Genomic DNA, 25,503 nt, shown 5'->3' on the forward strand with positions numbered 1-25,503 from the left:
GGATCCAGGTGAGGAGCACCTGCACTTCTCAGAATTTGCACAGAGCTCTGCACCCACCTGAAACAAGCTGTGGGATGAAACCTGCTATTAGCAGAAGAAAAATGGCCCATCCTGGCCCCTCTCCAAGTCCTGTAGGTCCTCCAAGACACAGAGGGAGCAGACAGCCAGGGAAGGACAGCATTTGTTACCAGAGCATTTCTATGGAGGGGCAGATTGAAAGGTGGGGGTTACTGAGCTTCAGCCAGAGACACAACAGCACCCTGCAGTGTCAGAGGCACACACACAGACCAAACCCACAGCTCCTAAGCTCCTGGAGTGATAAAACATTAGAGGGGCAAAAAAATCTGTGTGTGAGTTGCAAAGATGCCAAGAGGAATCATTTTTATGGTTCTGCTCCGTGGCACTCAGCTGGACCAGAAAGGGTGCCCAGATGTCAAGAGTTAAAAGACAGCAAAGCTTCAGCCTTCTGTAAAACACCTCTCACCTTTCTCTCACCAAGACACAGAGGGAGCAGACAGCCAGGGAAGGACAGCATTTGCTACCAGAGCATTTCCATGGGGGGGCAGATTGAAGGGTGGGGGTTACTGAGCTTCAGCCAGAGACACAACAGCACCCTGCAGTGTCAGAGGTACACACACACACACACAGACACATTTTATGGAAAATCCTTTCCTTAGGATTTTTTCTCCTGAGAAGCTGAGAGGCCTCAGAGGAAAAGAAAAACAATGATTATCTGCTGCTGTGGAATGCAACAGGAGCATCTTTGATTGGTCTCATGTGGTTGTTTTTAATTCATGGCCAATCACAGCCCAGCTGGCTTGGACTGTCTGGTCAGTCACAAGATTTTATTATCATTCCTTTCTATTCCTTGATAGCCTTCTGATGAAATCCTTTCTCCTATTCTTTTAGTATAGTTTTAATATATCATTTTTTTAATATAATATATATAATAAAATAATAAATCAGCCTTCTGAAACATGGAGTCAAGATTCTCGTCTCCTCCCTCATCCTGGGACCCCTGTGAACAGCACCACAGGCACACACACAGACCAAACCCACAACTTCTATGCCTCTAGAGTGATAAAACATTAGAAGGGCAAGAAATCTCCTGTGAGGGAGACACGAGCAGGTTTCAGAGCTGGAGCTCAGGGGCAGGTGAGGGTCAGAAGAGACAGGAGCTCCCCTGGTGACCCCAGCAGCAGCAGCCAAAGCAAATCCTTGGGACTGGCAAGACTTAAAGGAAGACTTTAAAGCTTCTACAGCAGGAGCACAGACATAAACCTTGAAAACCCTGACTTACATCAGGTCTTGTCTTCCAGCAGATGCAGGGGGGAAAAGCCTGCAGGCACAAAACAATGCACCCAGCATATGGGCAGCAGACACATGGGGAGCTGTTACCATGTAAATGTTTCCTTTGAATCACCCTTTCCAACTGCCCCAGAGAACAACAGCACTGTAATGTCATAATTCCACATCACAGAGCTGCAATTTGAAAATATTAAATTACCATTAGCATGTTCTGGAACATTCTTTTTCCTGTGGTATAAACTTGGAGCTAAATTTGCAGGGAGCTATATTTGTATTCGCATGCAGAAATGTGACTGTGCAATAATTTTTTCCACAGAGCAAATCAGTCAAGATAAATAATGTCAAATATCTGTCCCCAGCTTGTCTTCCTGCTGCATTTAGCAAATGTGACCTTCCATGGTCAGAGCTAAGTGCAGGAAACCCCAAAGCTCCAGCTCTGAGACGAGCAGCCCAGACAAGCGACTGCGTAATTAGAAAATGACCAAATAAATGTTTGAAACGCCCAGGACAGAGGTGCAAAGCCACTCCTGAAGCCATGCTTGGCCTTGCACCCCACAGGGCCAGCCAGACACGCTGTGAAGGCAGCGTGGCCAGGGTTTCTCAGTTGGATTTCTTGCACTGACACCCTGCAGAGCAGTCAGCCTCCCTCGAGTCATCCTCCCCAGAGTCACGAGGCTCTTCCCTCGCCTGGCTCCATCCAGCACGTCACCGTGCCCACGCTCACACAGCCACAGCCTGCTCTGTTTGGAGGGCAAAAAAACCTGGGAGGGGTTGCTGGGCGTGTGCAAGCTGCAAAGATGCCAGGAGGAATCATTTTTATGGCCCTGCTCCGTGGCACTCAGCTGGACCAGAAATGGTGCCCAGGTGTCAAGAGTTAAATGACAGCAAAGCTTCAGCCTTCTGTAAAACATCTCTCACCTTTCTTGGGGCAATTGCTTGGATTTGTGAAAGCCAAGGTAAAGGAATGACTTATGTTTGGCATAATTTAAAACTACACAGCTCCTTATGCAACCTTATTATCTTATGATCATAAAAGCGGAGCTTAAAATCATCCCCGGCCTCTGTGTGTATGTGCTGAGCATCTCCTTCCCTCTGCAGAGCAGAGGAAGCACAGCCCATTTGTCATCCACTTTATCTCTGGCATTTTCTACATTTACATGTGTATTTATCATCCCAACACCCCAGCAGGAGCACGGCAGGAGCACAGTGATTATTCTGAGCGTGCTGCTGGCAAACAGCACTGCGGGTTATCCTCTCCCTGCTGAAAACCTGCAGCTCCAAGGCACAAGGAGGGCAAGTGCCAGACACATGAGGGGACAGAGGAAGAATCACTAAAAGCAGCCAGAAAACTGGGATGAACTGGGATGAACTGGGATGAACTGGGATGAACTGGGATTAGGGCACCTCCAGCTCCCATTCTGACCCATCTCACAAGCTTTAGGAAAGACAAAACCTTGCCACATCTGTAAATCCACAGGATTTCCATGAAATGAGCATTCATGGCTCCAACAGCCACCACAGCCTCATTCTGGGTGCAAAAAGGGGGTTTCTGTGCCCCTGAATATTTCTTTTGTACTAAATGTTACACCAAAGGCATTCTCACTTTCCTGTCTCTAGCGGGAATAGCACCTGTGGAAGAACCACAAAAAGGAGCTTGAAAACTGGGATAAACTGGGATAAATGGCATGAACTGGGATTAGGGCACCTCCAGCTCCCATTCTGACCCATCTCATCCACAACTTTTAGGAAAGACAAAACCTTGTCACATCTGTAAATCTGTTATCCTCTCCCTGCTGAAAACCTGCAGCTCCAAGGCACAAGGAGGGCAAGTGCCAGACACATGAAGGGACAGAGGAAGAACCACAAACAGGAGCCAGAAAACTGGGATGAACTGGGATGAACTGGGATGAGGGCACCTCCAGCTCCCATTCTGACAAACTTTAGGAAAGACAAAACCTTGCCACATCTGTAAATCCACAGGATTTCCATGGAATGAGCACTCATGGCTCCAACAGCCACCACAACCTCATTTTGGGTGCAAAATTCTGTGCCCCTGAATATTTCTTTTGTAGCTGTACAAAGTGTTGTGCCCAAGGCATTCTCACTTTCCTGTCTCCAGTGGGAATAGCACCTTTTAAAGGCACTAAGTCTGGTTTAATACTGCAGGCTTGAAAACCAGCCCTGACTATGCAGGGAGCTCAGTCTGTTTTCACACAGCTGCTGCAGAGTTCTGCATTGCAAGCTCATTTGCTACTGTAAGGCTCATCAATAAAAGTAAATAAACGGATCATTTCTATCTCTATCAAATCTACTCCAGTACAGAAGATCGTGGCAGAGACAGCAAAGTTCTGGCAGTTCAACCCTAAAACATAAAAGGGCAGAGCAGAGCGAAACTGTGCTATGAAATGCAATTTGGTTTTGCATAAATTGGGTTTTGCAGCACGCTGTGCCTGGAGCAGGCAGTGAGGTCCCTGTGGGAGCAGTGGCAGCTGGCAGGACCTGGAGCTGGGGCTGGTTTGGGACACAGCCCTGATGCCCCTGTTTGATGGAGGGGCTTCTCATCCCTCATCCCACCCTGAGCAAGAACAAAATATGTTGTCAAAATTCTTTTTCCTTATTTGCATTAATGCCTTGAGCAAGCAGAGCATCTCTTAACAGAAATATGGATTTTTTTGATGTTGGAATGGACTTTATTGATCATCCAATTCCAGCCCCCCATGCTGCCCAGCCAACCTGGCCCTGGATGGAACCAGCTCCCTCTTGTAGGACAAGCAGGGTACATTCAGATTTCCTGTCATTTGGCTGCATGGCTGGAAAAGGACAAAAAGGCTGAAATTACAGATGGACCAGTGGCTCTGGGGAGGACTGACCCATCTCCCTTCACTGAGGCATTACAGCCCAGGGGTCAGCAGGCTACACAGACACACACACAGCTCTTCCCTGCTGGGGTCTGGGAGAGGAGTCCCTGCACAGCTGAGGGGCTCAGACCCCACCATGGCCCCAGAACTGCTCCCACTTTGCACCACGATTCAAGCAGATCCAGCAGTCTGAAACACTTTGCTTGTGAGAGCCCTCTTCCTGTCTCCTGCCATCAGGCTCAAATCAACTATCTCTGCAGCTTCCCTCAGGCTGTGCTAGCACATAATCTCATTTCCCTGTTCCCCATATATCCCTTCATCAATCCTTGCTCCCTCCTGTGCTGGCAGCTTGATGGTTTTGGGCAGTTTAGCTTTCTTCTCCTGCTCCTCTTCCCCAGCCAAAGGCCAGGAGCACGAGCACCAGCAGAGACACAGTCCAGAGATGAAGGAAGGAACCATGGCAGCCCCAATGGCTGCAGCTTCTCTTAGTCTGCATTAAGCTCTTTTTCAGAAGGCCATTGGTTGGGTTTTAATCCTTTTAGTGTACACTGTGTTGGTTTTTTTGTGTGCTGGCAGCTTCTTAATTAAATTGCCACGCAACACGCAGCCACGTGATTATACCAATTTTATTATCTGTATTGGCCCTACTTGTAATCTCATCAAAGGAGAGAAAGTTATTTTGGCTGGCCCACAAACCTTGTGCAGAAACCCAGCTCCATGGTCCTGCAGCCCCTTTTCCTGAGCATGCTGTGCCCAGGAGCTGTGCCAAGCTGGACTCCCTGCACGGCACCCCTGGCACTGCCATGCCTGGCCCAGTGCTTGCTTCCTCCTGGAGTCTTCCTCCTCTTTCCCATGCCCCCAGGGTCAGCAGTGACAGTGCACAGCACGTGGCCAGCACACTTCAAGCACCCACTTGTGAATTACTGGACCTGCTAACCTAAACTACATCATTCTGGAATTTGTAATCGCTGCCTAACAACCTCTTCCAAATTTCTACTGGAATGGAACCAATCTATTTCTTCCTCTATGATATAACAACATCCTCTGCGTTTTTTAAATAGACAGGAGAAGTATTTTCAGCAAATGCCTTCCCTTTTCTGCCTCTACTACCCACACAACAAACATTGTCAAGATCCCTGTGGTTCGCTGCAGAGCTGAACTCCCCGGCTGTTATTCCAGACACTGCTGGATGCCAATGTCCTTTTTCTCCCTTTGTAATTTTTGAAAAGCCTCATTTATAATTCATGGTCATTTCTATCAACCTCCCCTTTTTCCTCCACGAGTTAATTTTTTAAAAAGTGTTTGCTCATGCTTTTGCCTTCCTGGGCACACAGAAATGTGTCTGCAATTCCCGAGTGCTCAGCTGAATTTGCACCCCCATCAAACCAGCTGCTCCAAAGCAAAGAGAGACACATTACTCCTTTGGACATTGATTTGTTTACACATTAAGGCAACTACTGAGGATCTATTTAGCCAAGCAATCACTAGCTCCACTTCCTTATATCTGCTTATTCCTGATAGCATTCCACCTGGACGGCCAGGCTGACTCCAAGTGGGGATCCTACACATGAATTTTCTGTCTCAGGAATCACCATTTCAGCTGTGATCTTTACCTTTACTGCTTCCTATATTGGGTTTGACTGTAGTCAAAGTATCCCTTGTCCAACACACTGCTGGGTACCCTGTGGAGAGGAAATCACTCTCCTTAGAGGCTGTGGTCAGAGCAGCATGGCAGGAGCAGCTGGGCTCAGCACCTGGGGCCACCACAGGCACCTGCTCCTCCCTAAACCCACTGCTAGTCCCTCCTGAGCCCCTCACATTCCTTCTGCAGGTGGATCTTTACATCTACACTAATGCAACCATGCATTTAATCCGTTGGTATTATGGGATTTTTCCAGGCAATGTACCTCCCTGAGCAAACTGATTGAGCTGATGGTGTCCCTGCTCTTGGCAGAGGTTGGATTAGACCTTTAAAGGTCCCTTCCAACCCAACCCATTCCAGGATTCTCTACACATGCCAAGGGAAAGGGGATGCAGGGATAGAGTGAGCAGGCTGGGAACTTCTGATATTGTAAATCAAAGGCGACTCCGACAAAGGGGAGAGAGAATGATGCATCTGACTCCATGGATATCAGAGGGCTAATTAATGACTTCATTATACTATAATATACACATTTCATCTAAACTGAATCTGCCCTGCACTCACTCTGCACACACTGCACAGAATCTTTTGACTGTCCCCTGACAGTCCTGACACACACCTGGACCTGACAGGCCAAGGAAACAAAACATCCTCACTTTGGGCAAACAATCTCCATATTGCATTCTACTTTGGCACAAACACAGGCACAGCAAGTGATAAGAATTGTGTTTTCCCTTTCTCTGAGGTTCAGAGAATGTGAATCTCAGAAATCCTTGGGAAGAATTGTGCCTTGCTTTTCTCTGGGAAGAGAAACGTGGCAACACTTCTGATATGTGCTCCCCACAGCAAGCTCAATTCCTGCTGCTCACCTGCAGCTCGGGTCCCTCATCCTGGGTCACTCCTGGGGGCTGATATTCGAGGCGTGGGTGGATTCCACTGTGGGTACAGCCCCCCATCCCAGCAGCAGCAGGCAACAGAAGAGTTAACACAAACCCAGTGCACACGAGCTGCCCCCCAGCCCCACGGCAGCAGCGCTGCTGCTCCCATCCCATCCCCATTTGATCTGTGTGGAACAAATCCCTGCGTCAGTGCCAGTCACTCCTGAGCGCCCGAGCGCACGGGGGCGGGTCTGTCACAACACACACAGAGCTGCAGAACTGCTTCCAAACACCCAGAACCCTGATCCAAACATGGGCTGGGAGCTTCAACAATGAAGACAGGCACGAGTGAATACCTGGAACAAAGAGGTGCCCTCCTGTGCAGCAGGATCAGCTAGAGATGCTGCAGGAACTCATCTCCCAGGGATGCAGGCCAGGGTTGAGCCAGTGCAACCTTTCTTTGTTTTCATTCCATGTAGCTTTAATGTGACATCCCTTATGCCTCCCCACTACTGCTAACCCTGGGCTCCCAATTTCCCAGTGTGTTTTACTGCTGCTCTGAAGGACCTTTTAACTTCAGCTATTTTTAGACAGCAATAGGTCTCTGTGTGCAGAGGTGCCTGGGAAGGGAGCTGTGCACAGGGCTTCATCTGCTCTGCTACCACTGCTGTTTAGCAATAGATTCTGACACTGGGAGTGCATTAAAAATAATGCTCAGCCATTAATGTTGACAACAGAGCAGTAACATAGAGCCTTGTAAAGTCCCATCCTGTCTCCACTGGCTTCCAGCATGATGCAGGCAGCAGCATGCAGAGAGAAGCATGAGCCTTGTGCCCTAAAACCCTGGCACCCACCTATCTCCCTAACACACAATGGGTGGCCACGTTTTCCTCAGTATATTTTAACTGGGGCTGTCACCACTACACAAACCACCAAGGAATATCCATTCCTGCATGTGCACACAAAAAAAAAAACAACAAAACAGAGCAGCACCTTTGTCATCTCTGCAACACAAATGTGCCCCCTTTAGCTTTTTCTCCTCCAGCCAAGGTTCCTCTATCCAACACCAGCAGGATCTGCAGGGTAACAGCAGTGTCTGAGTACCCACCAAAAGCTGTGGCAGAGCAGATTCCAGCAGTGGTGGGGAAGGACATGGCAACAACAGCCACCACAGCCTCATTCTGGGTGCAAAAAGGGGGTTTCTATGCCCCTGAATATTTCTTTTGTACAAAATGTTACACCAAAGGCATTCTCACTTTCCTGTCTCTAGCGGGAATAGCACCTGTGGAAGAACCACAGCAGTGGTGGGGAAGGACATGGCAACAACAGCTGAGGTGTCCCCTCCTCCTTCATCCTCTGAAGGATTTACATGTCACTGCCACCAAAAGCAAGACAATATGGCAGGTGAGCAGCAACATACAACAGAGACCATGGGCAGCAAATGTCACGTTCCCTTCCATGATCACTGACACACAACAGCCCTGTGCAGCCCTTCCCTTCAGCTAAAGCACATCCTTTCCACTCCTCCACCCTGGAAATGCTTGCAGCATCTCACACAGGGAGCTGGGAGCAGAAACATACCCTTCCAGCTCCTTGCTTTCTAGCACAGCATTTATTTTGTTAAATAGGGTATGTGCTCCTTGCAGCACATTAATATTTCAGACACAGGATTGCCTCTCTGAGCACACACATCTTGATCCTTAAGGCACTAATGTGCCAATAGTAAACAATGTTTATTATTCCTTCAGACAAGCCACTGCTTTACACGTTTCCAGCCAAGGACAGCCCAACTGGAGGCAGATTAACCCCAGCACCACTCCAGCCCCGTGCACACAAGGAGCGCTGATGAGGCTGTCGATAGCACTCGCCTGCTTTGCTCTGGAGACAGAGTGAGAAATTCCACAGGGCACAAGCTCCAGAGAGCAGCCAAAGGGCATTGGCACTTGATTTGTTCTCCCCAGTTTCTTCTGCATTTCAATTTTCATACGCTTTGCCCTCCCCTGCTGCTCCACCACAGGCATTCAAGCAGCATTCCCCCATCCCATAAGGTGACACTTGCACGGGCCCCTCCTGGGCTGCTCTTCCTCCAGACCTGGCATCTTCCTTCATTTAAAATGGAAAAATAAAGCACTCTCTGAACACCTGAAGCAATAAAGATTATGGAGGAAATGGAGAAGAGCATTACAGCAGCTCGAGGAGCAAATGTGGTGATGAATGTGCAGCTCAGGGTGAAATCTGAGAGCAACTTCGTATATGAGGTAATTTTCCTGCAGGATTTTCAAGGGGAAACATGAAAATAAATGGTAACATCTTCCTAATGGCTGTGAACACTTCCACATAGAGATGAGGACTCAGAGCTAACTAAGAAACCTTAGCTCTCTTTGTTTCAGCTTTTTAATTTACAGAGCAGCTCACCAAAGTGATTGAAACAACCTCTCTCAAAGACAGAACTGGAAGGAAGTGTTAAATTACAGGTAATCCAGAGGGAATCCAGTGCCAAAGAGGCTGGAAGCTCCAGAGGACGGGAAAGATGCAGAGATACAGAAAAGAAAAACCTCATTTCTGCAGCACAGACTTCCAATGGCATTGCAGCAAGCGCAGCGCATTGTCACCCCTTGGACCACAGGGTGTGAAATACCCTCAGGTGTGAAATACCCTCCCTAAACCCTGCCTGGCCACCTCCTGCAGCCATCCAGCACCTGCAGCACATGCATTCTTCACCAAACAGCCACCCTGCTCCCTTTTGTTCCTCCCGAGGAGGAAAGGGCAGCCAGGGGAGCTCAGGGATACCTGGCATCCAGGGATTGTCTCAGGCATCCGTACTTCCCCGCTTTATTCCAGAAACAGAAGCGGGGAGAGAGTTTTCTGATACTTCAGGGGACAAATTAAGGCAGTAATTTGCTTGCAGGATTAAAATATGCAAATGCACACTCCGTTGGGCACCAACAGTAAGGTTTGCCTCATCCCTCACTCACAGCTGCTCAGCAGCAGCCCCTGGAGATACTCAGAGCACTGCAGAGTGAGCTGGGCTCCTTAATTTGGGAGCCAAATCAATACCCCAAGGCTCAGCTCTGTCCTGGGGTGAACCCTCGAGAGGAGGGCAGGACCTGGCACTTTGAGCAGCATGGGAAGGAGAGCCAGGGTGTATCGGACACGTCAGACACAGCCAGAAACACAGTTGCATGAGGCACATGTAATAAAGGCAGTTATTTGCTGTGTGTCAAGCTGGAAGCACAAAGTGCTGCAAACACTCTGATCCTTTTGTCATTTTTCCACTACGCTTGCCCTTGGAAATAATATCACTTAATACTGCGTGACTGACATAAAATCATTTTTTTATTCCTGGCAAAGTAGCAGAGGAGAAAAGTTATTGGTTGGTGATTTGGAGAAGGAGATGAGACAGCGATTGGAACTGACTATTCCTGTTTGGCAAGATAAAAACGTCCCCCTTTCATAGGCTGCTTCCCTCTATTTTCTTACAGAGAAATGTCTTATTTTGCATGCACAGAGAGCCAGGATTCCAGTCCCTGGCACAAGGGCTGCAGAGCTCACTTGACTGCGCTAGTGAGGCAGTGGATCAATTCCCTTTCTCTCCAGGCTCTCTCAGGAAGGATAAGGGCACTGCTGACCAAAACAAACCCAGACAGAGCCCTGCACCCATGGGTACCCAGGGTGGCCACCCCCAGGGCTCCTGGAAAATGATTTGCACAAAATTCAGTCTTCTGAAGTTGATATTTCCCCTATGAAAATAATCAGTTTTTAACTATACGGCACTTTCTAAAAGTAAGAAGAAAAAAAAAAAGAAAGGTGTGAAAATTGTGACCAGCTACTTTATAATTAGAAAGAAACAGTGAATTTTACACTCCTGCTATTAAGTAATGGCCTACAGCAAGGGCTGGCAGTCTCAGGCAGGATGGAGCCCCCAACTCCACCTCCCTGGAAAACCTCAGAGCAGGTTTTCAGCCTCTCACATGCCTGTGGGGCTCTTGGGACCAGGGTGCCAGAAAGTTACCACGAGAATGAGCATCACACTTGGGAGTGGTGACCAGAACAGCCGCCCCAAAGGGACACTGAGAACAGCAAAGTGTGGCACAGCCACAGGGCAGAGGCACTCCCAGCCTCTGGGCCACAAGAGGGGATCCTAGCTAGTCCTTACAGCTGTTCTAGATTGCAAGGCAGGATGTATTTATTACCATCTCAATGGCAGTTGTCTTTTGTCAAGTCAGCAGTTTTCCTTATCTCTCTGAGTGACCACAAACACTCCTCCCTCTGGGGAGGGGACATCTGCTGATAAGAGGCCATTGAATGTCCCTGCATGGCTGATAAGAACTGCAGCATCCCATTGGGAGATGTGAGCCCAGAGGGAGGAGCCAAGCATTCCTACCTGGATATAATCTGGAGATTCTGGAACACCAGCCAAGCATTCCTACCTGGATATAATCTGGAGATTCTGGAACACCAGCCAAGCATTCCTACCTGGATATAATCTGGAGATTCTGGAACACCAGCCAACCATTGCTACCTACATATAATCTTGAGTTTCTGGAATAACAGCACGGCTTTTCTCCACTGGATTTTCCAGAGGAGCAGCAGCTGCCCCTTCCCCTGGATCTTCAGAGGAAGAGACTCCACCCTTCTCCAGGATCCCTGCTCCAGCAGAACCAGCCCTGGCACTGCAGGAGGGCTGAGCCACAATTCCAATGGTTCTGCTGCCCACACCCTGACCCACAGGGTGTCAGGCTGGGTTCTGACTCTGGCACTGTTGGTTTAGTTCACTGCATTGTTTATTTTAGCCTTTTATTTTCTTCCCTATTAAAGAACTGTTATTTCCTGCTCCCATAGTTTTTGTTGCCTGAGAGCCCCTTAATTTAAAATTTATAGCAAGTCAGAGGGGTGGGGTGAGGGGGGCTCATTTTCTCCATTTCAGGGGAGGCTCCTGCCTTCCTTAGCAGGCACCTGTCTTTCCAAACCAAGACAACACCTCACTCACTCCAAGCCTCCTCTCTGTGTTATGTAACCCAGCAGCAAGGTTTGGGAATGACATTATTGTGCCCAACATCTCAGCGTCTGCTGGGATTTCACAGCAGATGACAAACGAGCACAACACCTCACACTAAAATATACAACAGAAAACAGTGTTGTTTTCCACATTTCAAAAACATCTGCTATGAATTAATGATTCAGCTCATACCTACAGTGACAGGCGCAGAGGAGACGAGATTGGCTGAGCACCCTGAGGCTCACCAGGAGCTGCTCCTGTGTCTGCAGCACTGCTCCTGCCTCCTGCAGGCAAAATTTGGCATCCACGCTGCCCAGTATCAGATCTGGAAGGTGTCCCTAAAACTGCAGCCTTCAACTTCACAGAGTTGCCAGGGATCTCTGCTGCACACAGAGGGCAGCCAGAGGAGCAGTTACAGAAGAGCTCCTAAGAAATTCACCAAAACAGACACGTAAAGTGCCCTACAAGCACACGTACATTCTTGTTCCCATTGTTAATTAATGCAGCACAGCATCTTCAGATCATGTACATTAAGCTTCCTGCACATCCTCTGCTGGCCACACAATTGTCTCCCTCGTATAATAACTGCAAAACACACAAGTCAGGCCTGGGGTAACTTCATCTTCCAGGTCCCTGTGCACAAATTCTGCATCTGTTGGAACTCTGCAGACACTGGGAGTCTCCATGTAACCAAAAACAGAAGCAAAGCACTCCCCTGAGTACAGAAATCCCTCATCCCCCAGCTCATCACACAGAATCACAGAACCATTTAGGTTCAGGAAGACCTCCATGACCACCAAAATCAAATTATTCCATATTATCCAAATATCTGTATTATCTCTATTTTATATATTATGAATATACAGAGTTAATATAGTTTATTCTCCATATAAAAACTATGTTTTATAGATAATGCACACATGCATCACTTCTGGAGTCCTCCAGGACAGGCTGGAGCATCTCACATGCTCCCAGGGGAGGACAATCCCTTGTGCACAGCCACCACACAGTGACCCTGCACCTCCTCTGCATTTGAACCTGAGAATCTCTGTTCAAAAAGCCCCTCACCCTGGCAGGATCTACACCCAGGCAGTGAGTTTCCTTCCCTGAAGGATTTTACAGCATCATATCCTTCCATAATTTCCTTCTGGTTTAATAGGAATGTATTTAAGTTTGTTTTGAAGATATGCAGTGCTGTTAATTGCTGTTCTAACATGTCTCTAATAATCCATCCTTTCTAATTATTCATTGCTCACTACCTCTTAAGTGCTTAAATACATTCACAAATTCTAATCTATTCTCTGCACAATCAGTGATTCCTACTCACCAAACCACAGTGCAGCACATTTAATACAACCCGAGCTTGTTTTTGCTGCACTCTTAATTGCTCTCCTTGCTAACTGTGCTTCCTTCAGTCCTGATCAAATTGCAGGCTGACTTGGCAAAAAACAGAAGAAAAAAAAAAAAGCCAGACATGCAGCAGACACCGCTGCAGTGACATCATCACTGACCGAGTAAGCGGAAAAACAGGAAAAACAGGAAAAAAAAAACCAGGAAAAACAGGGAAAAAACCCCAGGAAAAACAGGGAAAAAACCCAGGAAAAACAAACAGTAAAAACAGTTCTTCAAATGCTGAGTCTTCCAAGCAGAACTGAAACAGTGGAGTGAGACACCAAGAACATCCTACCTCATAATGGGCCACGCGCTGGGACTCGGAGATCAGCTGAGCACTGCACACCTTGCAGTAACTTTCAGTGAACAATTCTTGGTCGATGTCAGAGGATTTCATCTGTGCATGACAGAGAGAAGAGACAAGAAGCAGAATCAGTCACACAAAGCAGGCAGATGTGTCTGACAAGGCTCCTATAGAGCCAAGGGCAAGGCAACAGTTGAGCCAAAGCAGTTCTTGTCACCGTGACGGAGTGAAACCAATGTTGTGCAGGTGTAAATGTGACACACAGTCATATTTTCTGGAAAAATCCCTTCACCCAGGATTTTGCTCCTGGGGAGCTGAGAAGCCTCAGAGAAAAAGGAAAACAATAATTATCTGATTTGCTTCTCCTGTGTTTTGCTGCTTTGGAATGTGTTTGGACATTGTTTATCCAACAAGTGATTGCTTCATTGGTTTCATGTGAATTGTTTTGACTCATTGGCCAATCAAGGTCAAGCTGTGTTGAGGCTCTGGAAAGAGTCACGAGTTTTTATTATTATCTTTTTAACCTTCTGTAAGTATCCTTTCTGTATTCTTTAGTAGAGCTTAGTTTAGTATTCTTTAATATAATATAGCATCATAAAATAATAAATTAGCCCTCTAAGAACTTGGAGTCAGATTCATCACTCCTCCCTGCCACAAGGGACCCCACAAATACAAGTCCCCCCACATCCCCAGTCCCTCCCATTCGGAGTCCCCAGGTTTATGCACCAACAACCCACGTCAAGTGCTCATTCCTCACCCCAGGCAGTTCCCAGGGACCAGAGCAGGGCCCCTTTGCTGCTGCAGAGGGAGACACAGGTGTGCCCAAGCACCAACCACCCTCTGAATGCCACAGACACAGCACAGGTTCCTCAGCAGGGCTGTCCAGCCCTGACATCCACAGGTGAGCTACTGGGGAAGGGTTGCTCTTCATCACCTTTCCTGTCTAGGAGCGCCAGGCACAGAACCAGCTCTGACAGAGATCCCTCATGGCACAAAACACGCCTGACCATTTGTTATACAACAGTAAAAGAACTTATAAAAGCTTTTATAGAGAAGGCAAACAGCATCACAACCTGGAGGAAGGTGGTTTTAAGCTGGAAGAGCGCTCTGTTGTACTTCTCAATTTAGATGTGGAAGAGAATTGTTTGGATGATTTACTGGGCTGTGCTGTTCCCCAGCAGCCATTTAAATATTTATGTGCTCCCCAGAACTTTCTATGAGGACACTTGCACCTTTAAAACCAGCTTGCAGAGTGCTCTGATTCACAGGAACACATTGCTCCTCTGTCCATAACCTCCTCCTTGTGCCACTGCAGGTGCACAGATCTGAACTCACAGTCAAGGGGTGGATCAGGAAGGTTCAGGCTTAAAACAGTCTGAACCCAAGCAAGAAAGGCTTAAAACAGTCTGAACCCAAGCAGAGCCAGAAAGCAACAGAAGCAGCTGCATAGAGAGAATATTCAAAATCAACCCTCCTATGCAAAGTAAGAGGGAAAAGAGAGGCTGGTGCCTTCTCATTAATGCCAAGATAAAATCTATTAATTCACAATCATAACAAACCTGAGCATAATGAAGACTGATAATACAGGTTTTATAGAGCTCATTCCACTGACTGGGAAGAAAAATAACATGGAAATGAAGAGGCAATGAGATCTCATTAGCAGACAAAGCCAGGTGCAGAAGGGCCAGTCACTGCTGGGCTGTGCAGCACAGCTGGAGGTGCTGATGCCAAATCCCAGCTTCCTGCCACCCCCCAGTTATTGTTATTTATATTTTATGAAAACAAGCAGCTGAGCTGACACCAGAGACTGCCAGCCTGGAGAGACCAGCTGGCCCTGAGCTCCAGGAAAAGGTTTGCTCAGGTGTTCTGGTTTACCAGACAAAAACACTGATCTCAGAGCTCCTCTGCTGCTGCACTTGCTCTTTGTTTGATTCTGCAAAGACATTTCCTTGTTTTCTCTTGCTATCTGCCTAGTTTTAATCCTCATTTACTCTGTCCAGAGAGATGTTGCATTGAGAAACTTTCAAAGACACCAAAAGACCCTTTTAGGAATACAAGAAGTGTTGCAAAATTGCATCAAAGGCAAAACAAAGTGGGAGGAAGAAATCTCACTTAACTCCAACAGATTGACACAAAGCCAACCAAAGAATCTCATTAAACTTCAATCCAGCAACCAAGCCAGAGACAGGTAACACCACCTTCATTTGCATGCAGCCTGCAATGCTAGTACAAGCCCTCATTGCAAAAATCAGAGTAAATCAAAAGCTTCTCAGCATTAGTTCAGCATTCTGTGCCCTGATAACAGAGCCAAAGTCTATTTTTCTCAAATGGAATCGTGTGTCCTCCTTTATAGCAGCAGGGGCTGAACAGGCTTATCCAGGAGCTGCATCTCAGGCATTTTCTCTAAGCAGCAAGTTCTGACACAGGTGTGGGATGTGCTCCCCTCATATCACAGGCTCAGCACCAGGAGAACACGGTGGTTCTGCTGATGGGGTGACTGTTGTGCACCACGATTCATGTGTAAATATTCAAATTACCTAATAAAAGTCTCTCTGGAATGGGAGAGCCTCACATAACACACTCAGAGCAGAGTTACATGTGACAGAAGCTCCCACTCTCCTGCCTAACCCTTCTGTGGGTTAATCCAAGCAGTGATTTATTAACTTCTTCTGCCTGCAAGTGTGATAAAGGGAGTTCAGAAGCAATTAATATTTATGTATTTCTAATCACTTAATACCACTGTGACTCTCTCCCTGCCCACACTTGCCTAACTGCTCCAGGACTGACCAGCCCTCGGCTGATCTCCCCTCACAGCCCATCTGTCAAAAGGCAGCAGGGAAGGGAGGGGTTTCCCTGCCATCAGCTGTGAGGGACATTCAAGGGCAGCCACAGGTGCTGAGCAGGGTGGGACACGTCCCTGAACACCCTCAGAGACTTTTCTGGCTGAGAACTGAAGAACTAACACGGGGTCCATAACCTTGGCACTGGGACACAGACTGTCAGAAGCACTTGAGGTATAAATATCTGCAACTCCTAGCATCCTCTTCCTCAGGTGGGGCCTCTCCCAGAAACGACAATGGCTTTGTGGGGTTTATTATGGCCTCGTGTGCCACACTCCAGAGCCAAGTCCCCTCCCTGCTCCAGATCCATGGCTCTGCACATGTCAGCTCAGCGTGTCACAGGAGACCTCGTCTGCAGCACCTTGTGCCATATGGTTGCAATTCTTCTCAGCAGTTTCAGTGACTGTAACAGCTCAATGAAAAATCAATTTCATCAGACTGACGCCAGGTTTTGGCAATGTCCAAGGAAGGTGCTAACTAAGCTGCACTAAATTTTAGAGGATAGCAACTCACAGCTGACATCAGAGACATGTGCAAAGCCAAATTCCTTTCTAAGGAAATGCTTTGCACCAGCTGAATGCCTCCAGGTGGGGTCACACGCTAAATGTGTCCCTGTCACACAGGAGAGTGCTGGAAGTGCCCTGGAATTCCTGTACACATTCATTTTTTCTATTGCCCAATCGAGGACAAGGAGTGCCACAGAAAACACAGGGTTCAGCAAGAGGAGAGAAGAAAAATGTGGTCTCTTATCTGATTTACTCTTGAAGGGCTACAATCACTTTTTCCAAAATTAACAGCCTCCAAAACCTCCACCCCAGAGCACAAGAGAAGCAGCAACTGAGCATGTGCACAAATGCCAAATGCAAACAACAAGCCAAAAATCAAATGTCCTGATTTTCATGTTATGAATTATTTGTGGCTTTTGCTGCTGCCACTCTCCCATGGATTAACATCTCGTGTAACACCTCCTGTTTTTGTCTGTTGTTTAATTTGTCTTGCAATAAAAAGAAAAAAAGCCTTTACTAATAATTAATGTGCTTTGAGCAACTCTGTCACTGCACTTACATCGAGGCATCTGAAGAAATGCAAAACTGCCTTTTGAAGTGCCTGATTTCCCAGCACGACAAGACAATGGCTGAGCCTGTTCCATGAGTGCAGTTCTCCTCCTGTTTCTATTGCCTTGAGGCAGTCTGGGTGCTGGAGGCCACAGCAGCCAGGCAAAGGGCTGGGATGGGGCAGCCTGGGCCAATTCTGAGCTGCTGGTAGCCACAGACAGGACAGGACAGGAGAGGCCACCCCAAGGTGGTGACAGGGCTCTGCAGCCCACCCTGAGCTGGTGCAAGAGCCCAAATTCACAGCCATGGCATCTGCAGCCTCAGCCTGTACCAGCACCTGAATTTCCTTGCTGTCCCAGACAGGTGGAGCAGGGCAATAACAGAGCCCAGACAATCCTGTGTCCCACAGGTCATGGCACTGTGTCCCTACCCACAGAGAGCTCCCTACAAGCCACATCTCCAGAGGATGTGTGGGCTATTTTCACTTTTTCCCATTCTCCTGCCAAACCAAAGATGTTCCACGTCCCTCCAGCTGTGCTGAACATCTGCTGTCTCTACCATGCTTCACCTTCCCTGCAGTTCTTGTTTGGTTTGGGGTTTATCCCAACTCCCTCCACTCCCTAAATCCTCCACAGAGTCAATTTGCTTCACTTCTGCACTGAGCCTTTGATGCATTTGGACACGCTTTATTGGAGCCCTGAAAATCAGAACAAGATTGTGTGTGGCACGAGCTGGGGAGCAGGAGAGATCCTGCACGTGGCTGCTGCATGTGTCAGCACCGAGAGGAGAGGTTGTGGAGAACAGCAAGGGGGAGACACAGCCTCAGTGCACGCCAGGCTCAGCCTCAGCATCCCAAATGTGCCTCACCCCACATGATTTCCCCCAGTGTAAGCAGGCAAGTTGCTCATTTGCTGGGCTGCTTGATAGAAGTGCCCAAGGAGGCCAGGCTGGATGGGCCTTGGAGAAACCTGGGCTAGTGGAAGGTGTCCCTGGCCACAGAGGGGAATTGGAACAAGGTGATTTTTAAGTTCTTTTCTAACCCAAACCATTGTGGGGTTCTGTGTTTGCCAGGACTAAGAAAAGCACAGTCACACAACAATGGACAGAGATGGTGGTTTTGAAAAGAGCCTCTCAGCTTTCATGCCACTGTGGGGAGGAAATTGCCAAGGATGTCCCACTGAATCCCCAAGACTCATGAGCTCCGGGCTAGGGGAAAGCTGCCAGATGTTCCCATCTCCTCACCCAACCATCAAGGTCCCACTTATATAAACTGAACCAAGCAAGGAAAGAGCCTGATGAGCACATCAGGAGAAGGAGTGCTCTGTGGCAGGCAATACCCTACTACAAACTATGTGTACCTTATTTACAGTAATTTTCCTCCAGGCAGAGCAACAGCAGGGCCACATCTCCAGGTGTTCCTCTGCATCCCTCACCTGCACCACAGCACCCACCTGATGGGGGAGCAGAAGCAGGAAACTCGAGCTTATGGCACTAAAATCCAGCTGGTGACTTTCTGACCGGCCTGTTTGAAGGGGAACAAAAGGCAAGCAAGAGAAATTACAGGCACACAGAAGCAGAGAGCAAAGGACAGATCTGGGTGTGCAGTGGAGACGAGCCCTCCGTGCCCCAAAGTGCCTCAGGGGACATGAGGGAAGGCCACTGCCAAGTTCAGAGGGAGCCACGCTGCAGTTCTGGGAGTAGCATCATTCCCTCCCTACAAATTCATTAAGCACATGAATTTTTCTAATTATTCACACTACATCGTGTAGCAGGGTTTAATTGCAAACATGTGCTGATTTGAATAAAAATACATTTTAAAAAAGGGAGATTGATATATTGTGACTGGTTTAATACAGTTTGCAGGAACTCAAGGCAGAGCAATCAGATTTTGTGCTGCAGGACTCTGTGTCCAGCACACTTCAAGGACAGGGCTCTGTCACTCACTCCAGCATGGCCAGGTGGCACAGCTCAACCCTTAGCAGAGGGGAAAGCCCAGAAACCTCCTGAAATAAGCATTAAAACAGATCTGTGCAGGCTTTGCAAAGACTACACTTGGGGTAGAGGGGCTGCTGGAGGCAGAGGGGAGGGAATCACCTGCATTAGGATGTTTAGCAACACAGGGACCTTGACCTGGCTCCCATCTCCCTGCAGGAGCAGGTTCTCCTTGACTAAGCCCAGACCTCCCCAGGCTGGGGATGATGCCTGGTCCAGCACAGCCTGGTCCAAAACTCTCGGGTTTCTGTGGTTGAGATGACTTTTGAGATATTGGAAAATCTTTTTTCCCAGCCCCACGACCAAATAAGAAGTTGAAATTCGTCGGTTCTGCTTTTCAAAGTTATTTTCTCTCATCTATTCCATTCTTTCTCTGACCTGCTGAGCTCTGTCCAGCAGGTCGGGCTGTGGCACAGTCCCTGCCCTTGGGGTGGTGTTGGCTTTTTATACTAAGAACTGCCTGTGCTTTATTGACAATAATTTTCCAGTACCTATCACCTGTGTTAGACAGTCTGTCTCTACTCTAAACCAATCCAAAAGTGTCACCAACACAGCAGAAGATGGAGGAGAAGAAGAAGAAGGACAGAACAAGCCCAGATTCCTCCATCTTGCCTCTTGAACCCCCATTCTAAATCCCCCAAAATTCTACTTTTTCACCCTGTGACAAATTCACTATCATTCTGCTCAAACTCTTGTGCCTTGCAAATCTTCACACAAAGTTGGGAATTGTTTCCATGGGCTAAAATGGAAGGCACAGGTGGTTTTGACTCCTTGCCAGGGTCTCAAATCACCCAGAGGAATGTCCTGGGTCGCGACACAAAACCCTGGTGCCCGCTCCCACGTCCTGGTGCTCTCCCCATCACTCTTGCTCCCATCCCACCACCACCCAGGGGTGTTTTTGGCAGCTCTGGGTGCCCCTAGCCATGAGCAGGGACCCTGGCGGGTGTCAGGGCGCCTCGCGGGCTCACACACCACAGCCAGGGCTACCATGTGATGCTCACTGTTGCCATGGAAACGGTGGCTTCTCACAAAAAGACACATAAATAGCCTCAGCACTGGCTGAGCCTGGGCACAGACAGGCTGGGGCACCCCTGGAGCCGGGTCACTGCTGCCTGGCCAGGCCCAGCACAGCCCAGTCAGGAGCACACACTCATTTTTGGATGAGCAGGACCTACTTTTTCCACGGCTCCCTAATAACACAGAAAATGGCAGGAAGCGAGGCAAGCTGAATCCCATGCAGGCAGCCCGTTGCCTCTGGTACTTTGCATAATCAGGGCCTGTCAGTCCCCATCAGCTTCAGCTCAGAAATCCAAGAGGAAAAGCCATGTAAGGTGGCAACAGACTTAGAAGAAGCCTCCAGAGAACAAATCTGTCCATCGCTGATGGGGGATTATTTTAATTCTGGATCCCTGATAAAAGGCTGCATGCTTGGCTGGCTGGCTAAGCTAAAGCACCTCTTCCCAAAACCACAATCAGGCTCAGCAGCACTAACCCCAGATCAGTTTACTGTCACTGCTGACAGCTCTAAACGCTCCCTGCCCAGCTGACATCAGCGAGGTAGAGAGAGCAGAGGCAGAGATGCTCCAGGTCATCCATGAGTTTTGGTGCAGCAGGTGGGCTGAGCTCCTCTCCACTCCCCAGGATGGCTCCTCTCCCACCCTGTGCTGCCAGCCAGAGATGACTCACTGCCTGCCACCTGCTGAGGATCTACAGGAGCTCGGGTGCCACCAAGGCAGTGAGAAACTCCAGCCAGGAACCCTCCCTGCCCGCGATGAGCGATGGACTCTGCTCCCGCCAGCCACAGCACAGCTTCTTGTCATCAATGAAATTATTTAGAAACAAGGTACCAGGAATGCAAATGTGTCCAGAGTCCTCCAGTTAGCACACAGCAGCTAAACCTCTGGCCTCATTAAACTGCACATCCAAATTCCACATCCTCTAAAGGGTATCAGCAGATTTCATTAAACTCCTTCTTATTATCATGTAATCTGTCTATTAGCTTTGTGAGCACCAGCAAACAAGGAGCTTTATCTTAAGTAAAACATAAAACATTTACATCCTTCCTACAGCCCTTTCTTTATCTTTGCCCATCTTTGATTTAAAAAAAGAAAAAAACCAACCCCTCCTTTTGTTTGCATTTGCTTTCTTCTAAGAAGCAGGAACATCTCCCACTCTCAGCCACACTAAACAAAAGCGTGCTGGACTTTTATGTTTTATGAGTTTTTTGGTTTATGTTTTTTGTTTTATGAGTTTTATGTCAGACCTGTCTTCCTTGGGCTTGGGAGCATCTCAGCAAGCCACTCAGAAAACTCATGTTTTATCTTCTCCTCTGGAAAAAAAACAACCATTCTGTCCCTTACCAATGGATGAGCAATGAGAAACGGTTCATCAGTGCCCACTGCAGTGCTCCAGCCCTGCATGCCAAAGGGTCCCCAGAAATGCAAATTGTTCTATTTCTGTGAGAAATTAAACTGCCACTGCAGAAGGGCTGGAGCTGGGCACCGGCTGCTCCTTTCAGAGACCGGCTCTGACTCATAGGTTTGGAAAGGTCTCCCTTTCCCTGCATAGTCTGGGAATTCCAATTCCTACAGTATTTATTAGGCGTCCCCTGTGGTACTCAGAAGCAACAGAAAGGCATTAAACCAAATTAATGTGTTTCATATACCATTGGCTTTCCAAGTGGAGTTTGTAGATTATCCTGCGCCCGTGGCTGTCAGCCTTATGGTCTGGCTAGGAGGAAAAAGGGCTCAAAAATGCTCCTTGTATGTTCTGCAAAGCCAAAACCAGCCCAGCTGCTTTGCAACGTCCTGTCTAACCCACTGTCAGGGCAGGACACAATGAACTGGCTCCTCACATGCCTCTGTCCTCACTCTCCTGTTCCCAGATGTGGGGATCTGCTGGGACCCCCCTGTGCCTGTGGGAGCAGCCCAGCACCTCCTCAAAAAGCACAACAAGCTGTGAGTGCACTGAAGGCCTCTGATAATTAACCAGAGAAAATAATGGGTCCCCACACTCTGTGTGACTCCTGCCCCCGCCAGACTACCACGAGCTACAGCTGCGTGCTCGAAAATTAGACAGATTAATTACTGCCACAATTAGTAGTATTGTGAATCATCTCTGGTGGCAGGAAATAATATTGTCATAAACTTGTGTAATTGTACAGTATTTCCAAATGAGCAGTTGAATCCACAGTTATCATCTTGATGCTTTCACCAGTGACACTGTAGGCTGGAAAACACGGAATTGATTAATTAGTTTTCATTTTAAGGCAAACCAAACTCTGGCTTCAGTGCTGTCACTGAAGCTCAGAGGTGGCATCCCCAGTGTCCTGAGATCCAGGGTTACAGCTGAGAGCAGGGAGCTGCCAGCCTGAGCACCCTGCTCACACAGCCAGGCCACCACAGCTTCTGCCTCTAACACAATCAGCTCACATGTGCTCATTGTAGATCAAATAATAGAGGGGCTTGCACAGCATTCTGCACAGCAGCAGCTTTAACCCACTAATTTATGGTTTCAAATGCTGTGGGTGTTCAGTTCCATCCCGTTCCTGGGGGTTTCTGACAAGCCACTCCAGGTGCTGCAGATCCAGCACTCCAAGCTTTTCCCGTTTTCTTGGTGAATTTTGAAACCAGAGCATGTCTCACCTTCACAGCTCACTGCTGGGTGTCATGTCTCTGGCTGCATCCTCCAAGCTTTAAATACCAACGTCTCACTTCACCACCAGGTCCACCCACTGTTTTTAAGCGGCTGGATCAAATTTAGGAGCAGTTTTGAGTTCACAGTGCAGCTCCCCATGTTTCCTCATGGTTCCTGTCACTTTCTGAGAGCTGTGGGTGCAGCTCCATCACACCCAGCTCACGGGCAGTGGGCTCAGGTGCCCTCTGTGACACACACAAATAACATGGATGTGATATAGAAGCAAGTAGAGCAAAGCAGGAGACAAGTGACACCTCCAGGGTGCCATAAACTGGAAAGGTTTATGGATTTGTTTCACCAACAAAGATGCATTGGCAAAAAGCAGGTCTAAGCTTAACCATACCTTCTACACCACTTCCCCTTAAACAAGGCACAGTAAATATATTTCTGCTTCAGAATTAAGAGCAGCAGTATTCTTCTCCCCTATTGCTTTCTAAATGAAGCTCCTGAAAAACCCTTTTTGAAGCTTCCCAAATTCATTTCCAGACCAGCTCCCCGCCGTGCTCAGGAGAAATGGATTAAACAAGGCTTTTGAAGAGCAGCTGCCTGTAAGCTGCTCTGGGGACAGCTCAGCTTTTTCCACGTCTCCTGGAAGCAGGACAGACACCAAAACACTCAGGACCAAACCTGCATGTGTAGGCAAAATGCTGCCTTTGGGTGAGAGCTGCACCTGAGGTTTGAGTCCCAGGCAGCCAGGGCTGGCAAACTCACCCAGGCCCCCTGACAGCACAATAAAGGTCTAAAACCTGTCAAGCATTGCACAACAGGCAAGTTTTGATATTGCAAATATTCATCTCCAGCCATTTCTAGTTAATGAAACAGAGCAAACTGTCGAGGAAAATGGGAACATTACAGTAAAAACAACAACAAATTAAACTCTAATGCAATTAGAGAGTAATTAGGGATCTATCCTCTGGGAGCATTTTGGAACTCTGGGTCTTTCTCAAAAATCTGATCCCTCTGCAACTTTATTCCTTTCTAGTTAATAAGGAAGAAGTGAGTGGCACGGCTCCCCCTGGTTCCCTGCAAAAAGCCATCTTCTGCTCTGCAGGAGCAGGAGGTGCTGCCAGGTAAAGCATTCACACCTCCAGGCCCAGGAAAACGCAGGTGTCAGCAGAACAGGGTGCAAAGGGAGGAGAGAAACCACAGCAGCCTGTGCCTGCTGCAAGGTGACCAGAAACACAAAGACCCAAAGGCTCTTGTGTATGAGCCAGGCTGAGCAGGCACAAGCCAGCCTGGAAAACCCTTTGTTCTCCTGCACATAGCTCAGAAAAAGATGTAGTTAATACCTCTTGACTTTTTAAATGTACTCACAGAGGTACTCCTATACATACATGAACTAAACCTACCTTAACTATACATGTATATAAGGTATATATATAATAAGGTATGTATATAAAATAAGGTATGTATATAAAATAAGGTATGTCTATATATATAATAAGGTATGTATATAAAATAAGGTATGTATATATTAAATAAGGTATGTCTATATATATAATAGGGTATATATATAATAAGGTATGTATATAAAATAAGGTATGTATATATTAAATAAGGTATGTATATAAAATAAGGTATGTATATATTAAATAAGGTATGTATATATTAAATAAGGTGTATATATATAAAATAAGGTGTGTATATATAATAAGGTGTGTATATATATATATATATATATATAAAATAAATGTGTGTGTGTGTGTATATACACACACACCTTAACTAAACCTCTCAAGCTTGCTGCAGGACAGAGCAGGGCAGCCTTTGGGCATCAGTGGTGCCCCAAACCTGCACACTGCCTGGCCTCTCTCCCTGACACCCAGGAGGGCAGGGGATGTGGAGTGTGGTACCAACAAGGCATGCAGGAAATCACAGGAGAAGTGAAAAGGCAAGGAAGCACTGTCCCACTCAGCCATTTCTCCACCCAGGCTCATCCACACGGTGCCTGAGGGTTACAGCAAAGCCTGGTGCTGTTAAATCCTCCTCTGGGGGATGCAGACACAGTGAACTTCAGAGGGTGAGGTGGTAGGGCATGAAGAAAAGCTTTCTCTCCATTCCCCGAGGCTGCTGCTATTGCTGGGGGCAGCCCCATCTGCATTTCACAGCTCCAGTGCTTCTCAGCAAGGGGTGTTTTTCGTGCTTTGAAAGGAGCAATAAAGCTATGTCCTGCCACCTGCCCAGCAGATGTCAGGGACACAACCCCCTCTGTGTTCAGCAGAGGAAGGCACCTGTGCAAGGAAGGGAGGTGGGAACCTTGACCTTCAACTGTTTCTGTACCTAAATCTGCCCTTGGGACACCTAGAGCCCCACTCTGGCCTAGAAATTGGCCCAGTTCTGATCTCTCAAACCAGTTCTGGATCTCAAGTCACACCTCTTTCCTTGGGAGCTTAACCCACATAAAGTGAGAACCCCAGATCCCAAAGTGCCCAGGGCAGCAGTGCAAGGACCAGCCTGGACCAGCCCCAGGACCCCACAGCCATTTCCAAGATGGTTTGAAGAGCCTGCCTAATTGTGAAAGAGCACCTTGCAAGGGAAA

General features: G+C 47.8%; 1 protein-coding gene across 1 annotated transcript in view; it reads right to left on the reverse strand.

The window, feature by feature from the left end:
* Nucleotides 1–25,503, reverse strand: part of ZMAT4 (zinc finger matrin-type 4) — a 52,650-nt gene that overhangs the window by 24,662 nt on the left and 2,485 nt on the right. Inside the window, exon 2 of the mRNA XM_054650620.2 lies at nt 13,373–13,474. Coding sequence (XP_054506595.1) covers nt 13,373–13,474 — 102 coding nt within the window. The remainder of the gene's footprint in view (nt 1–13,372; nt 13,475–25,503) is intronic.

The sequence above is a fragment of the Agelaius phoeniceus genome, chromosome 30 (genome assembly GCF_051311805.1).
Source record: "Agelaius phoeniceus isolate bAgePho1 chromosome 30, bAgePho1.hap1, whole genome shotgun sequence".
Taxonomy (NCBI): Eukaryota; Metazoa; Chordata; class Aves; order Passeriformes; family Icteridae; genus Agelaius; species Agelaius phoeniceus.